This window comes from Colias croceus, chromosome 14, assembly GCF_905220415.1.
Source record: "Colias croceus chromosome 14, ilColCroc2.1".
NCBI classification, from domain to species: Eukaryota; Metazoa; Arthropoda; class Insecta; order Lepidoptera; family Pieridae; genus Colias; species Colias croceus.
The window spans coordinates 5,102,936-5,117,347 of record NC_059550.1 but is presented as its reverse complement, the minus strand read 5'-3'; the positions used below and the strand labels follow the sequence as shown (position 1 = coordinate 5,117,347).

At 33.6% G+C, this 14,412-nt stretch overlaps 1 protein-coding gene across 1 annotated transcript in view; it reads right to left on the bottom strand.

The window, feature by feature from the left end:
• The window catches only part of LOC123697400 (semaphorin-2A), a 108,808-nt gene that overhangs the window by 22,899 nt on the left and 71,497 nt on the right, over nt 1–14,412 (bottom strand). The window contains exons 3-7 of the mRNA XM_045643898.1: nt 14,206–14,293; nt 12,149–12,200; nt 11,746–11,808; nt 8,083–8,190; nt 529–799 (exon numbers count right to left, since the gene is read on the bottom strand). Coding sequence (XP_045499854.1) covers nt 529–799; nt 8,083–8,190; nt 11,746–11,808; nt 12,149–12,200; nt 14,206–14,293 — 582 coding nt within the window. The remainder of the gene's footprint in view (nt 1–528; nt 800–8,082; nt 8,191–11,745; nt 11,809–12,148; nt 12,201–14,205; nt 14,294–14,412) is intronic.

Below are 14,412 nucleotides of genomic sequence, written 5' to 3'. Positions count from 1 at the left end.
CAGGAATACAAATTAACGAAAGATTGGAGGCATATAACCGTTCATTAGAGCGAAAACAGTGTAATTTCGATTGTTTAGTGGAAAACAGGCCAATTTCTGTTTAATTCGCATAATCCCTATGACTGAAACAATTGTTCTAATGATAACCAGCGTAGCGTGGTTTGCTGTCGAATATAGGAGCTGACTTTAATGATTATGAATTAATTTGTCGATAAATTAGTAGCGTTCAAGTCGAACTACTATATTTCCAATTTGGGAATAATAATTGACGCTGTATAATTTCGTCACTGCTCTACTAATTACTTTTGTCTCACTCGTACCTACTATTGATATTAGAAAATTATAAATGATCTTCTGTCTCTCCATCCTTGTAATATTTGTTAGCTATTAATTAGCAATCAAGATACTTTTGCTTACTCTAATTAAAGAGTAGGTTGTTTTTTGTTGTTGCTGTGCATCTTATCAATCTTTAAATACAAATTTATAACAAAACATATATTCAATAAAAAGGATATTAAAAACACTTACTGTCAAGCCACTTGGAGTCGTATTTAAGTGTCCGCTTGAAGGAGAACTCCCGGCGCCCCGTGGTCAAGTTGTGCAGGTCAGTTCTAAAAATGACCGTGTCAGCTTTTGTGAATTCGGCGTTAGTTCCCGAGTACAATGCGGGCAAGGATCCCGGGTTGCCCCTCTCCACCCACAGCGCGGTGGAGTTGTCGGCGGGGTCGTACGGGCACTTTGCGACGCCCATGCCGATCCCTGGCACGTACTCGTGCCGAGGCAGGTGTGTCAGATTCGACTGCAACAAAACAATACCGTTTATTTTTATCGCCACCTTCCCGATACCTGTACAACGCGTAAATAGACATTTGCATGGAATTGCTTTCGAACCCTCGTCCCGACGGCCGTAAAAAGTTAAATATTAAAAATTTTACGCGCAAACACTTTGATTTTACGCGCTATTAATCAAAGGCATTTTTGAACCGAACAAGTGGATTTATGCGTCTGCCGTAACTGCCCTCCGCACTCGAAAACACATCTGCTATTAATTTTACCTAAATCCATGTCCGTTCCACGGCGATTTATCGACCGAAACTTATTATTTTAAAAGACGCTTGAATATTTTCGACATCGTATGGGCGTCCTGCGGTCTCCTCTATTAGTATAATGCGATGGGTGGCGGGACCGTTTTCAAAATTATCATAAAATTACTAAATGTAGCATAAACGTGGGGTGGGCAGCACCCGACATCGTGGATTGAGACTTTATGTAAATTTTAACGATGCCGCGACCATCGGCGGCACCTGTGACCCGCACGCCTCCCGGCACCTAACGAAAACCTATGTCGTTTTTATTTCAATAAGCTGAGAATTAAATTAGGCATAAGGTAGCGCCCGCTGCGACCGCCCGGGGAGCGACGCGGGTCTCCTCATTTCTTGCCATAACTTAAAGATAAGTTGAGGTCTTTCCTTTGTAATGGAGTATGCAATAGAGATATCAACATGGCAATTTATTTATTTTTATTACTGATGTAGTAAATATTTTTATTATTTTACTGATATGTGTGTACATTTTAACGAATAACGTACGAATTCACATTAATTTTATAAGAACACTTTGAAAAATTGTTTGTCCATATCTCTAATGTTCCCAACGGGTGAGAAAGTGACAATTGTCAAAGCACGAGATTTGCAAACAAGACGGTAAGTAGGTACATTATTTTACAAAACGAAACGAAAGTAAGCCCAGAATAAACAAGCAAATGGATCGGACGGAAGAGCTCGCGGGCTTCCCCTTGCAGAATAAGAAAGTTTGTGGACACCCGCAACCTTCATTAGGCCCTTGCTTTGTTTGTTTACCAAATTACCATCTTTAAAGCTTTTCAGTGACGGAATGAAGCGTCCGGCGATGATAATGATTACGCATTGAGTGAAAGTTGGCAGCCCAAGGATTTACATCTGTTTGCCTCTCGAATTTTAATGTTTTCTTATTTCGTGACAAACTTTATGATTCCATGTTTAGGAATGAGGAAAAAGGGTTGCTGTTTTTTTGTGAAATAGAATTTGGGAACATTAATTTTGTTTTTATCGTGGTATACTTTTGGGTGATAAAATTTACTTATTAAAAAACACGTACCAATCAAAAGGAACTTTATCGTCTCTTGATATGAGTAAAAATGAACCATCGTCCTCATACAATTTTATGGGCAATTAACTTAAGATATGTGTAGACCCAGTTTAGGATTGAATAATTTCATCGTAAAGCCATAAAAGTGGAATGAGCCTTTACAAATACGATCGATAAGCTATAATAGAACAAAAGCCCGCACCTGAATACGTTCCTTAACGTGACAGACTATGATAGCTCTCCAATACATTTTGAATATGGATGAGTCTCCTAACTTCTCAGACTAAGAATTAAGAGATTCCCGAAATTGGTGCGGTTTCTAAGACAATTTGATAGTTATGTAATCGGATGATGAGAGTATAATTAAGTTGCTGAAGTGGTTAGTTATGTTATGTAATCGTGAGTCGTGGAAATTAATTTAATTTAAATCAATTTGAAATTTTGATGTGACAAATTATGAAACATTTGTATCAGTGAATAAATAAATTATTGTGTATGTTTTGAAGTTTTCAAGCTTCATTGAATCTTAGTAATTATCTATAATTAAATTTGTCTAGGAAATACTAATTATTAAATGTTACCTTTTGTTCTATATATTTTTTTTAATTTTCTAGTTTTCTAAGTTTATATTTTAAGCTTCGTTATCCGTTAACAATATTTACCTAATAATGTATAACGCTAATATCTCTACCTATTGTTTACGGATTATTTTCTATCGCCTTTATTTTTTGCATTGATTACTTTCTCTTCTTCCAATAACTGCATGAGCTCATATTCAAAGCAAGAGAATATTAAACAGATATTTTGCATTATATAGAATGTTAATTATATGGTCCTCTTCAGTAAACTAATCTGCTTATGTACGTGTTAATTCCTTTTTTTACTTTTATTTGAGGTAAATTTTGTAATGATTGTATAATAGTGATAGCTACTTGACAATCAAAGTTCGTTATTTATTGTTACATTTTAGAGTAACAACCCCTTTGATCTATATCTCAGACACACAAAGCAAATCTAAATTGCAAGATATCGAGACGGCTAAAGTTTTGGCAAGCGTGTCACTAACAGCTAATGATTTAAGGCCAATATGAAATTGTCACATAATAACTAGTTAGTTCTATAGAAGTTTATACTGAATATTATGCTAAGAGGTTTCGATCGTCTCGGTTATTTGCACAAAGATTTTGCATGACTAAGTTCGTCTTAAAAGTTTGTCCTTTCAACTCAAATAAGCGACAGCAATTCCGCGGTATAACATAGTTTAAGTGTAAGCTTCTTTATGGATAAGATAAAGGCGGTAAATGTTTGAAAGTAATAATTAAAAACCATTATAAGATCTGCTTTTGATGAACATTGTACGTGTATAGGTGTGAACTTAGAAATTATAAACTTTTAAGTGTTTTATTTGTCAATAACGCACATTATGCAAGATGCCAAAATAAAGGAACAGGTAAACGTGAAACTCTATCTGTTTGTAAAAATTTTCAGTCAATATACGTATATGAACAAACTATGAATAAAAATTAATATTGCATAGTCAGTAAGGTATTAAAGTACTTGTATGACTTTCTAAGCTTAAATGGTGTAAAAAGTAACGTGAGTTAAATGTACTTGTTTCACTCGTAGTTTTATTATTATGACAAAGCAAACAATAGCTATTGCAGCAAAGATATTGGATCCTAATTCTGAATGAGACGAAACCACACCTGTGTTCGGCGTCTGATATACGCGAATCGATTGAAACCAACTTTCATACGACTAAAATAAGTTTTAAATGGCTTTTAGCTTCTGGATTGATTTATACTTATCCTCATTAAGAGGGACTTGCTTTGAAGTATGGTTTTGTAATTGATCTATAATTGTGAGAAGAGCAATATTTCAAACAAATGAATTATTCTGTAGTGCTTCTTTTAATTATTAATTTTGTACAATTTTGTTTAGGTGTTTTTTTTTTGAAACGCTCATGCCTCATAAGTGAATACTAGGTCAAAACAAGTGTTCTATAAATACCTATGTATATTTTCACACTTCACTTATTACTGTGATTTAAAATAAAAACCAACTTACGCAGGATAGAAAAAAAAAACACGTGAAATAATATGAGCTTATCTTCCATTACCTATTGGTAGCAAAAATTTTATTCTATTAAGACGGTAAAAAAACTTCAATTCGCTCGCTTCCATATAAACTTTGCTTCGCGTTTCGCATATCAACGACGTTTTCTTTAAGCAGCTGCCGTTCGCAAATGTAAGAAAACAACCGCACGAGCGGTACCAAGTTTCCGCCATAAACTCATGTGCAATGCACCTCCGAGAATCTTAATGAGAATACTTAAAAATGCTAAAGGGAATGCTACTGACATACCGACATTCAAAAGCATAAACAAACATATTATTTTAAAATTAAAATTTATTCTAAATTTAATTCAATTGCATAAGCGATGCACCACTTCAAAGGCGTTAATACATTTTGCGTTTTGTCACTCTAAAAACGGTACATTCTTGTAACCGTTCGCACCTTTGTCCCACAAAAATTAGTCCTACGAGCACTCGAGCCGCTTTCGTATGTAAAACTCTGTTCACAGACACCAAAATGATTAAGCAAGTGCTGTGAAGCGTCCACTGAATGCCCTGTATGGCTTATAACGTGATTTTGTCAAGTGGTCTCACACGTCGCGGCGCTCGTTATAATTATGGTAATGACGCTTTTACTAGTGTATCACACCTAGCTCAGGTGGGATAATCGTTTACGGCATGTAGTTTGTTGTACTTTCGTTTTGCTTCAATCATATTTTAAGTAATTTCACTATGCAATTTTAATCGACGACGTTTGCTGCTAGTATTGCGGAAAATTATGATACACAAAATATCTAAGTTATAACAGAATTTCGTAAAATAAAATGCTATTTGTAAAAAAAAAACCATACCTAGCTTTGTTGATGAAAATCAAAATGTAACAACATTGTTATAATTCCGCTTCATTTAGCACGTGTGACGGAACAGGTTGAATGTTTTCAATTTAAATGGGAACAATCAATAAGCGGGGCTTATCGCATTCATTCGGCCGGGATAAATGCGATGTGTTTTAAATCTGCTATACAAATTGTCCTATTGTTATGCACGGCAACCGGTAACAAACGATACCTTTGTTTTATTCGATCCAGCGAATCACTTTCCTTTTATTGCTCTTTCTCACTTCGGTAAGCTATGCGTCCATTGTCTATTGTTGATTTTTAATAACTATTGCATAGGTGAATAAACTTTAGACGTACAGAGTAAATAAATTACAAGCGAACGAATTTAAATATTATTTATTCGATGTAAATTGTAAAATAAAGCCCCAAAGAATTCTGTTTACAGACGACTCTTATCGCGACTTGTTCCAATACAATATGAAAAATAAATGAAAACCGATTGCGCGTCGTCGCCGGGAACGCAATCGCATCCGTCATTTGTTTCGAATTCCCTTCGAACCGTAAACCGCCATTTGCAATAGAATAGATATAAATTGGTGCAGCCAATATGAAACATTTTGGTTTGTATCAGCGTGCCTGTCCCTGAGCCCTATCAATTGCGTACATGTGATTTCACTCAATTTTTGAAACTGACGCGCCCTTACCCCGGAGGGAGCGAACGCATTACTCAAACGACAGATTATACTGTGATATTTATTACTCATGCTTCAAGTGAATAATCATTTAAATTAATTTTCGCGATTTGCACGTTTCTTTATCGTAATTTTATTGTCCGATTTTTTAAATAGCTACATAAATTTTTGAGTAAAGTTAAAGTAAGTTAAGTCATCATATGACCAGACAATTTTCACAGATAAAAAGCACAGATGACAAAGTAAATAGATATGTAAAACACTAAAATAAGCAGTATCAGAAATTAATTTGTTTATGAGTGGCACTATCTCTGTTGCAGCAGTGCTCTGTAGGGCCGGCGGCAAGTATCTGATCGTATTCAATACTTCCTTCCCCACAAACGTAATATATTTTCAATTTTCAACGTTCCCGCTCTCGGTTTTTGACTTTTAATACGATTTATCGTCACAAAACTGTATTTTTATGTACCGTGTAATAACAGCTATTGGTTTCGATTTGCGGTTGTTATAAATGAAATTCGATTTGGGAGATTTTTTATTTTTGGACATGGCGAGTATTATGTTTTGTAGCACCTAGATATATTATTAATAATAAGTAAGTTATGTAGTATTTTTCGATTCGCATATGAATATGAAATACATTTTGTTCATTTTGAAGCTTATGTTGTGTTAAAATGAGTCACGGGTTTTCAAGAGTCAATGTAAAATACGATATAGCGTGATAGGGGTCAGAGCGATATATCATAATTTTATATGAAAAGCCAAAAGCAGGGAAAGTGAGAGGTGAAGAGAACTCAGCAAATTTATGGCGGCCTGCTTTCGATACCTATTGTGAAAATTCATTTTACGACTTAAAAATCCATGGAAATGACTTATCAACGAGCGGTTCGTAAAATACGATACGTGCTTTAAAATTTGAAATTCGAAATACATTGAATAAAATTGTCATTGGATGTCGACTTTACGGAGTCTTTCAGCTAGAAATACCGTAAGCAGCGTCGAGAAAAATCTGTTCTCGTCTTATGGCGTCATTTGGAATCAGTATCCGTGAAATTTGTCGCGGTTGCCAGCGTGAAGTTACTTTACGTACTCACGGATGCATCTTCTGCTGAAACGGAGCTGTGAGACGTGATGCGTTATGAACATACAAATAAGGAAATCTTTTCCGGGATTTCTAAACATTTTTCACTAAGCTTCAAGCGGACCATGATGCGAATTGTATTTTTGATACATTCATAAATCTCCGCAAATGTGTGGGTGGAACTGGATTACAGGTTATAGACGCAGTGGTGTAATTTAAAAATAACGATACCTACAAATGAAAACGAGTAAATTAAATTGGATGTTTCAGACATTTTGTAACGGTTGCAGCGAAAAAGTTAGACCTTTAAAAGAGATATATACAATTCTGTTTTAGCTATTTCATTGTATACTGTCGTGTTGTCCTTTGCTTCGTTCGCGATATGTCTTATTTTATTTACTGACTAATGTGAAACCTGTTGAGATCTGTTGCGTCTTTGGCTTATGTCCAACATCATGTTGGACCACTTCAAGAAGTAGTGCCACAGATAATAGCCTTCCCGTTTATGTAAGCGTGCCAAATAAGTGCCAAAGACGATAGCGTCAGTGGTTTACATTAAGTTTAAATTGACACTGAAATTTTGTGAATAGCAGGATATTATTTTAGTTTATTGTATATGGAAGGACACATAAATATCAAAAAACTGAATAGCTAAACTATCAAAAGACTGGCTGTTTTAGGCTTTGAACTTGAAAAATTTTCAAAAATCGTTAACTAGACTTAGTGATGCTACTTTTATGTTTTTCACAACTTTTAAATGATGGATTTAGATATATTGATATTAAGATAATTTATGCATCTTTAAATATTGAAAATCATTGTTTTAGGTTTTGTCGACATAGAGGGTTGTAAAATACATCCATTAACTGTATGTAATAACGAATTATTAAATAACAGTACTAAGGAAAAATTACAGTATTAAGGAATATATGGACGATAAAAACCCATGGAGGGTTGTCGCGTAAAAACCACAGGACAGTTCTTTGGCATATTATGATAATAATGTACATAATTATTATGTATGTTGTAAAATTAAATTGTAAAACTGACATGATTAAAAAGAGCAACTATGGAGTTTCTTGCCGGTTCTTCTCCGTAGATACTGCTTTCCGAATCGGTGGTAAATGTTAAAATATGTAATGACGTTTCAAAAGTGCTTCTAAAAGAAGTCTAATTGAATAAATAAATGTTTGAGTTTGAGTTTGAATTACAGTACAGTATATTGCTGTATATTTAAAGATATTAGTATTGTATAAAAAGATACTTACATATAGTACCCAGTCTTTCGGGCTGTGTGCATTGGTTCCGCAAATATATAGCCGTGAGCCATCTCCCATTGGTTGGATCACTCGTATGTGGTTTCTGCAATCGAAGTGCTAAAACAAAAAATAACATTTAAATTTCAAATAACTTTAATACTTTCATTGTTTTCAGTTTAATTTAAAAATACTCATTTACAAACAAAGATTCTTTATAGTTTTAAATTAAACAATTGCTGTTAGATGAAATGCGTACGTAATGGGTAGAATTATGTTGACTGAAGGCATTTATTTCACGCGCACCTATAGATGATGCTACAGAGATGTCCGTGATAAAGCGTAACGTAATGAAGGAACCGCACATATTCGATGCATCGAAATTTTATTGGAATAATAGTAATTCCAAAGAGTGGGTGAACGTTCACTGGCCGTGATTATGTAAATTTGCGTCCAACATAAATATTGAACGGGGCATTAATATTCCGTGTGACAGGAGTGTGCGTTGCTCGTTTTAGTGAACAAAATGATGCTTGAAATAATTTCAATACATTTCACTTCATAAGTGAATTCGCGCCATAATGAATATTCAGTTGTCACAGCTCCAACTTCTTTGATAAAACAGACGATATCTGCATATGGAATGTTTTTGTTAAATTTATTCTTTATTGTTAATTTTACAAATTACTGCGATGTTTTTATTCGTTGCATGCGTTTTTCAGAAGTGCTACGTATTGTTTAATGAAATGAATTTTATAATTGTAATTTGTACCATAAATAATATCGCTGATTAGTTTATGAAGCTCTTAAAATCCATCCAATATTTTAACATTATCACGCGAGTCATTGAAGGCTCGATAGTAAATGATTGAGCAAACAGTTTCGATTAAATGGGTCAATATGTTATGCGCATAGTAATAAACGATATGTTTATTTTTGTGATATTTCAAAAGCAATATTCTGCAGTGATACGCGGCTTCTGCGGTTCGTGGAGAGATTGAAACTAATTTTCTCCACGTCACTGCGGTATCCAGGTACCATTGTGCGGACATTGGGTTTTGATTTTATGAACAGTCGGGTGGAAATGATAAAGATTTGTTTACTTGTTAACGTTATGTGGAGGGTTTCTATTCAGTGGCTTACTTTTTTGTTTTAAATTTATTATGATAGTTTAATAATTTTGAATGAAGGTGTTTTACAATCTAAAATGCATATGGTTACAGTTAAGAGTTGATTCAACTTTGAAATAAAATGATAGATCGATTCATAATACATTTTAAAAATCATATTCCCACGAATCTGTAATATAGTTTTATAATAGGATACTCAAAAAGTACTTATTTTATTATCAAAAACTTAAAATGAAAGAGAGTAATTATATTTCGATATAAAAATAGTAATTATGCTCGTAATGAATTGCAGTACAATTCTATTATTAAAGCAGCTTAACAGAATGTTCATTCCCTTTCCCGGATTAATCCCAGCTCGTAGTTTCACGTAGAATAGGCGCGTGAAAATAAACAATTAGGCCGAGTTCTTTGTTTTCCCGTAAAAACTTATGCCACACTTTCTTTCAGGCCCGGAGGTAACTTTCCGAGAGATTGTTCTAAAGTAATTATCGGATTAATATACTCGGAACGTTCAACCGTTGTACTGACGCGAACAGAAGCGTTTTGCGCTCAGAAACAATCAGAATTAAGCAGAACAATCAGACTCACGTCTGAGTTTCTTTTAACGGCACTTAGCCGGGCGCTCGCATAACTTCACTTCGAACTAATGCTTTCGATTGGTCCATTTCGTTAATTATTCGCCACTTTGTACGTAAGTAGATTTACGACCGGCTTTGCTTTTTCTCGCGTTTTTCTTCTGAGTGGTTTTAAGCAAGGAATCGCACCAATATTTCTATACGTAATGGCTCCTGGGGGTAGATATAACATATTTGCAATGCTAATGAAGTGCTCGTTTATTTTAACAATCGAAGGCTAAGTCGCCTTTGGGGAAAATTTAAATATTACTTTAAAATTTTTTTAATGTATCTATTAATATCATCAATTTGTATTTTTTTTTAATCAAATAGAAGAATCTCTAAAGTTAACAACGTTTAAGGTTTATATTATTTAAACTTTATATTATAATTTCACGGTACTTCAAAGCTTACATTTTCTTATATACTCATCATACTAGTTATGTATAAGGAAAATACACGAGTTATTATTAGAGTTATAAATAAAGTGTCGTTCAATATGATACCAAAGATTATGACAAGAACACCGTCTCGTTATTTAAATCCCATACTTTTTCGTAAAGATTTGTAATCAAGCTTTTATCTAGCGATTTTCCCGATACGATCACAAAGAACAATGACTTAAAACAACAAGAAGAGTGTCAAGCCGATAGCCTCACAGAATGTGCCGACGGCGATCCCCAGCCTTTTTCATGTTACGACAGCGTGTTTAGAGAAAGGAAACTCGTAGACAGCGAAACTTTGATTATAGCTTTCAAAGAGTAGCCATTTCATCCACGATTGAGGTGAGAGACTCGAAAATAATTCTTTTTTATAACCCTCTTTTATACTAATAAAAGGAATTTATTTTTTCTCTTGCAAAAGTACGAGCGGGTAGCATGTGGTCTATTGCTTCGCTTGTAATAAAAGTTTCGCCTTTTATTTGCTTTCGTCTATATGTCAGGTTACGTTTGTGACGTTGTTTTTGGATGCGAGATGTTTGTGGATAATATCTGATTAGATTAATACATCCATATATTAGTATTGTCAAGTGTTTAACGAAATATTTAAATCTAAGTGAATGTTAAGTTAAATAATTATATTGTGCGTTATCACATATTTTGGTGTATATTAAAACTTAAAAAAAAAAATAAAAAACTGATTATAATATTCATTATTATTATCAAATAGTTATGAATATTTTCCCTTCAAGACGTGTACACGTTACTGTGTGTTTGTGCGGGTCAAAACACTTAAAACTCAAACAGAAATGAAACTTTATTATTAAATTAAAAAATCAACAACGCCTTGCCGCGGTGATTATCGGATTAGCGGATCGTGCAGTGCAGTAATTCTGCAATCGGCCCAATCTTCAGACCGCGGTGTAACGGGGAAATAAAACAAATATTGCTCCTACGTAGCGATTGTAAATCAAAATTAACGGCCTTAATATAGCGAGTAGAGCGTGGCTTTAAGCTCCCGCTATGAAATATGCCCGCTTCCCGCCGCTCACCGTTAAAAATGAGATTAAATCTTGACGGAAATAGTGCTAGTTGTGTGCAATTTACTGGAGAACAAAGGGTTGTTATTGATTTAATGAAATAATAATAGCAACACGTCTCCTCGCTTAACTTTTCTTAATTTTCCTTTGACCCGGCGCGGGTCGATTCAAATTACAGGAATAGAACTCGAAACTTTTAATTGTAGACGATTGTGAGATTTCACTTATCAGAAATTAACCTTGTTTAATATTGGTATTGGCGATAAATAAAATTATTTATATTGGAAATAAAACTTATTTGTATATCATCATCGTATTTAGGGGTTTAATTAATTTAATAGTTAATTAAATAAACTGTAAATAAGTACGTGGAAGTATTTTTATCTCTCTTTTATCGTATCATATTTGAATATACGTAAATACATAATATACATATACAAAATGCGCTTACCTCTGATTTTCCTTTCGATACACATTGTGCTACGTTGCTTGGTTCCAAGTTTAGTGCATCTCTCTGCAATAAAAATGAATACATGAGAAAACTTTGCATGTTTTAAATAATTTAAACTGATTTGAAATTAAAAGATCTGTACTGAAGAATTGTTTGGTTATAAAGAAAAGTTCTTATTCTTATATTAAAAATGTATTTCATGAGTTTAATATATTTAAAGTATATTAAAATACATGTTTATACAATTTCAAAATTGCAAGTGGTTTTTGTAAATATGTATTGAAATTATAAGGATTTTTGTTGAAATTGTGATTCTAAAGACACCACGAAATCATTCTTGAATGATATAAATATCAACAGAATGTTCAATTGAGGTAAATAGATGAGGAATAGTTAAACTTACATCACAATGAGATGCGCTGATGTTATTCATATTAAGGCGATACAATCGATCCCTGTAACAAAGAAAAATACATTTAATTAAGTGATGATGAGACATGTATATTTTGATTTCAACAAAACATAATTAAAACAGTTTTAAGCAACAGATTCTTAAATTTATATACTTTTAAATACTTTCTAACTAATCGAATTATATCGTAATACAATTTATATAAAACTGTTAACTTGTCTTACAGAAAATAGTTTCGTATCGACTTGGTAATATACCATTCGTACAAAACTATAATGAAAGTTTGTTGAACATCGTCTTCAGTATAAAATGATACGATGCAGTATTGTTGTAAAACTTTTGTATTGACAAATACGAAATAAATGAATATAATAAAACTCATTCAGCGCAATATGAACAATTTAAGCATTAATGGAATTGATATAAAATGTATGTTTTGTGGCAAAAAAGATTATATTATACTTGACTATTCATACGCATATCTATATATATAAACATAGTCTGGTCATAAGTTCTGTCACATATGTTTTAGTAAATAAACAAAAAGTTACTTTTATATATTTATTGTTTTATATGTGGCAATAAAGCTTACATATTACTTAATAATTTCGTATAAAAATTATTCAAAATGGCATCCATGTTTTGCGATACAAGCTTTCAACCTCCGCGGCCAGTCGTCTATCGCAGCACGCACCATGTCCATGTTTATTTCAGCAGCTACTTTAATAATGGATGCTTTGGGTGACTCCAAATTTGGGTGGGATTTAGCGCAGGTTCTCTCCTCTAAATATTACCAGTTTTTATAATCCTGAGGATTTAGGTCCGGGCTAGAAGATGACCAATCTTCATGACGAATGATGTCAATCTGACGGGCGTCTAGACAGTTTTGGATACTGTTGGCTTTGTGGGCAGGTGCTGAGTCTTGCTGGAATACCCAGTGTTGATTTTTTAACATGTTCTGAAAAGGAGGTTTTACGAGGTTTGTCAGGACCGTATTTTGGTAAACATTGGAACTTATTTTCACATCCTTTTCACAGAAAAACACCTCTGTTAGGCTAAAATAAGACACTCCCCGGAAAACCATTACTAATAAGGGGTGATGGCCGCGTTGGACTCAAGATTCACGTTGACAAGCTTCTTCATTACTGTGGGTATACACTTTGATATTCTGTTTGTTGCAGCACTCCTCCACTGTAAAAAATTTTTCATCTGAAAACAGGATTTCTCGATACGTTTTTCTCGCGTATCGTTTATGTAAAGCGCGACATTTATCCAGTCTTTATTTCTTCAAGCGTGTGTTAAGAAGATGCGATGTTTTTCTACAATAAGCCCATAGTTCTAGGTCTTCGTTCAACACCTTTTTAACTGTGGTACTGCTAAGGCCCTTCTGCAGTGCAAACTGTTTTCGATTTCGGACCGGATTTTTCCTTTTTCGCACCTTTACTGCATTTATCACTGCTGTCGTCCAAATTGTACGACAAAGACCAATTATATTCCTATCTTCTTCTCTTGAATCTTACTTAAATCGTTTTATAGTGAGCAATAAAAAATATCTGTGTTTTTTGTAAATTTTAAAGCAAACTGAAAATTTCTCTTGGCGCGTAACCGCTACGATGCAGAGCGAGAACAGTGACTATGTCTTCTTTTTGCGTCCACTACATAGTAACAAATACGTTATTCTAATAAAATGTGTCGTTTTTTAACGCGTCAAATAATCACAAATCGCACGTGAAAAAGAAATTTGCGGTAAACATTAAAAATTAGAAAATCTAACATGATGACAGAACTTATGACCAGACTAGTTATATAGTTTAAGTAGAATAAAATGCGCTTCTACAATACATAGTATAAATTATAAGTAGATTACTATAAGCAACCATTATATTGAGCCAAAAAACTTTTTTGTTTAATCCAGGAAAATAATGATCAGTTAGTAATAATGAACTGATCAGTTTAATGATCAAGTAGATTGAAAGGATTCATACAATTTATTGTATGCAGTATACAACTAATTAAATTTAAAATTAATAATAATTATAGGTACTTACATAGCTCCAACATATAGAGCATCTCGTTTCGTGTCCACAAAGAAGGTCCTGTAGTACAGGGTGCCGCAGGAGAATTCGCGAACATGATCTGAAAAGAAAGAGAAAAATTAAATTTAAAATAATTATTGACTAATTTAACGATTGAGAGCATGTAACTTCTAATATTATATATTTTGAATGCTTGTTTCTCTACTCATATATTTTAAA